General features: G+C 71.0%; 1 protein-coding gene across 1 annotated transcript in view; it reads right to left on the bottom strand.

Annotated features, from left to right (window-relative positions):
* Positions 1-976, bottom strand: part of Tshz3 (teashirt zinc finger homeobox 3) — a 69637-nt gene extending 68661 nt beyond the window's left edge. Inside the window, exon 1 of the mRNA XM_026391291.2 lies at positions 589-976. Within this exon, the coding sequence (XP_026247076.1) occupies positions 589-628 (40 nt within the window). The 5' untranslated portion in view covers positions 629-976. The remainder of the gene's footprint in view (positions 1-588) is intronic.
* Positions 977-3407: the final 2431 nt, after the last annotated feature.

Raw genomic sequence — 3407 nt, 5'->3', positions numbered from 1 at the left:
CTGACTTGACAGTCATCTGACAATACCCAGACCCTGTGCGCTCTGGTTTTCCACCGCTGTGCCGGGTTTGGGCCCAATAAACGAAGAATCAATCGAATTAGCAGTAAGGTGGCCAAAGGGACACGCTCGCTCACTCGCTCTCAGTCTCTCTTTTGGCAGACACCGGGCAGTTCCCCGCCGGTCCGCCGCGGAGGACACCGAAGGTGTCCCAGGGAACTCAGGTGACCCCGCCCGCCCCCCACGGAAAGCGACAGACCAGGGCTCCTTCCCATCCGCTCTGCAGCCAGAGAGCGGGGGAGGCGCGGACCCTTCTCCGCTCAGTTCGCCCGGAGCGCGGTCCCGAAGTGGATGCGAGCGGGAAGGGGGGCAGAGCGCAGCGGGGCATCCGGGGGGCGCCGGGTATCCGAGGCGGACGCACGCACCCAAAGAGAAAAGCAGCGAGCAAGCCGGGCGCCCGGAGTTACTCTGCGCCGGCAGTGGGAGAGCGGCAAGGAGTGAGGCGAGAAGCCGGGTTGCCGGCGGCCAGAGGCGCCGGGCGAGGAGAGGAAGAGGAGGAAGAGAGGAGGAGGAAGGGGAAGCGGCTCGTACCTGCTGCGCGCCGGGGCGCCTGCTGCTTCCTCCTCGGCATGATGCTTCTCCCGCGACTGCCACAGCCGCCGCCGCCGCCGCTGCCGGGCTGAGGAGAGGGAGGGAGGGGCGGCGGGCCCGCGGGGGGGGCGAGGCGGGCCTGCTCTCAGCCTCCCCCCCGGAGAGCGGCCGCCCGCAGGATGCTGCTGCGCCCCGGCTCTCCGCGTCCCCCCCTCGCCGCGCTCCGCCGCGATCCCCGAACGTGCGGAGGGAAGAAGGAGGGCGGGCGAGGGAGGCGCGGGGAGGGAGGAGCACGGGGGGAGGAGGAGGCAGAGGAGGAGGTGGTGGTGGAGGAGGAGGAGGAGGACCGCGCTGCCGGCGGAATGGGAAGTTTGACAAATCGCTCCAGAGGCCGGAGGAGGAGGGGGCGGGGAGGAGCGGGCCCTGCCCCCCCCCCGCCCCGTCCCCAGACGAGGTGCGCGGGGTTCGGGGCTGGGGGGCGGGGAGAGGGGGAGAAGGCGGGCAGAGGGGTGGGAGGAGGAGCGCGGGAGCGGCCCCGGCGGGTCCTGCCCCGGCCCCCGCCCCCGGGCAGGGGGTCACGGCATCCGGGGGGGCGCGCAGCCGCCGCCGCGGCCCGGGGCTCGGCGGTCCAGTCTTCTGCCCGCGGCGCGGCTGGAGCGGCGGCGTCGGCAACAGGCAAGCTTAAAGGAAAAGGAGATGATCGTGTCACTCGCTTGCCCGCGGGGGCGCCGCGCCCCCGCCCCCAGCCCTGGGCCTGCCTAGGACCCCCACCCAGTCCAGGGACCGGGTGCCGCCCCTCCGCCTCCGCCCCGTGCGCACACACACGGGCGCGGCGCCAGCCCCGCGGAGCCCGTCCCGGGGCGCAAGCTACCCCCGCCCACCCCTCTTCTCCACCCGGGCCGCCCCCTGGCTGCCCCCAGCTGCTCCGCCCGGCCCGCACTCCTCTCCACCCACCGCGTCCAAAACCCACAGAAAGGTTCCTGGGCGCGGGCTCGCGCCCCCCGAAAATGCCAGGGCCCGCAGGCGGGCGCTGGCGCCCTCCAGGGAAGAGGCGGGTGCGGGCCCGAGTGGGTGGGGGCCGCCCTCAGGCCCCACGCCACCCGGGCTCCTCCCCTGGGACCCGCCGCTGCCACTTCCCCCTATTTTTTTTCCCCGGGCAAACTTTCCCGGGCCCGTCTCTGGGGGTCAGGGTGGGAGGGGGTGCCTCCAAGTTTCCTCTCCTGACTTTTGGATGATCACGGGCCCTCCACCCCGCCTCTCACCCCCTTGGACGCCGGGCCGCGCCCCCCACCCACGGCGCCGGCGGATCCCAGGGCGGGACGGAGGCGGGAGAACAAACTCGGGCTCCCTGGCCCATCCCCCGCCCCAGGGCGCCTCCGAGAGAGGGCCACCCTGCCGCGCCCGGCCTGCCGGCAGTTCTGGATGAAGGGGATTGATTATTGATTGGGTGATTGGGGTCGCTGAGGCTCCGGGCGGGCCCGGCCGGGCGACCGCGGGGAGGAGGAGCTGGGAGGGCTGCGTTGGTGGCAGGACGACGCGGGCTCACTTACGGGCGGCGAGGAGGGCGCGGGTGGGCTGGAGCTCATGCGGGCGACCCTCGGGCGGCGGCGGCGGCGGCGGAGCGGGAGCCGGAGCCCGAGCGGCGCGGGCGGCGGCGCATCGATGCGCTGCGGGCTCGATTGCGTCTCCCTGGGCCAGCTCTCGGGCCGGGAATGGGGCGGCCGCGGCGGGGCCGGCTCCGGGCGCTCCCCGGCGACTGTGGCGGGGGTGCGGGGGCGGTCCCCAAGCCCACTGTCCCTGAGGCGGCACTATGCCTGGGCGTGTCGGCTGGGGGCTTGGCCCTCCCGCGGGCCGGGAGGCCGACAGTCCCGGCGAGGGCCGGCGACCCGCGACCCGGGACTGACTGAGCGCTCTGGGAGCTGCAAATCCCAACCTTCTTCCTTCCTTTTTTTTTTTTTTTTCCTTTATGTTTCTTTCTTTTTTAGTCTTTTTTCCCTTCTTTTTATGGCCTGCCTCCTTTTTATGTTTCTTTGTGATTGCTTTTGCAAGTTTGTTTTAAAAGTTCACAGCGTCCTTTCTTTTCTTTTAGACCAGGAGACCGTGATCTCACCCTGACGGTAAGATCAAAAGTCTCTGCTCGCCCCCAGCCTGCGGGCTTGGGCTCAGTCCAGACGCCTCCCTGAATGCAGATGTGTCGCCGCGGTCTTCCCGGGCTATAAAGCGGCCTCCAGCGCCTTAGCGCGAGCAAGAGCGCTTGGAGTTGTGGGGTGCGGACCCCAAGAGGGGTCCGGAACCAGTGGCGGGTTGCGGCTGGGTGCCGGGGCTGGCGGCGTGTGGCGTACTCGTGGGTGGGGACTCCACGCGCGTCTGATGCCTGCGGCCGTAGAGGCCGAAACCGCGACCCCTCCAGGCCTGGGAGATGCGGCCGTGGGGCGTGAAACGCTTCTTGCGAGCGAGGGAACGGTGAGTCGGCAGGCGCCGCCGGCGGCCTCAGGGTTCTGGTGGCCGCGCTGGGCGCTTCTTGCCTGCAAGGAGGGTCGGCGCCGCTCGAGGTCAGCTCCCACCAGCCCCTGGCTCACCTTCGAAGCGCCGAGCGCCCACTTAGGCGCACCGGTAGCAGCGCGCACATCGCTGGGCGCCGCTCAATGAAGGCAGGGAGTTCGCCCCGGTGGTGTTTTACCTCCTCCTTTCATTCCCCTTGCTGCTCTTCCAACCCCTGCCCCCCCCCCTTCGCGGGCCTTGGCCTGAACTCGGGTCTCCGCGTTGCTCGCTGCAGCCGCCGCTCGATCAGTGGCTGGCCCTCCCCCGCTTAGGCGCCG

This window comes from Urocitellus parryii, chromosome 15, assembly GCF_045843805.1.
Source record: "Urocitellus parryii isolate mUroPar1 chromosome 15, mUroPar1.hap1, whole genome shotgun sequence".
NCBI classification, from domain to species: Eukaryota; Metazoa; Chordata; class Mammalia; order Rodentia; family Sciuridae; genus Urocitellus; species Urocitellus parryii.
The sequence above is the reverse complement of the archived record's forward strand: the minus strand, read 5'-3'. Positions and strand labels throughout refer to the sequence as shown.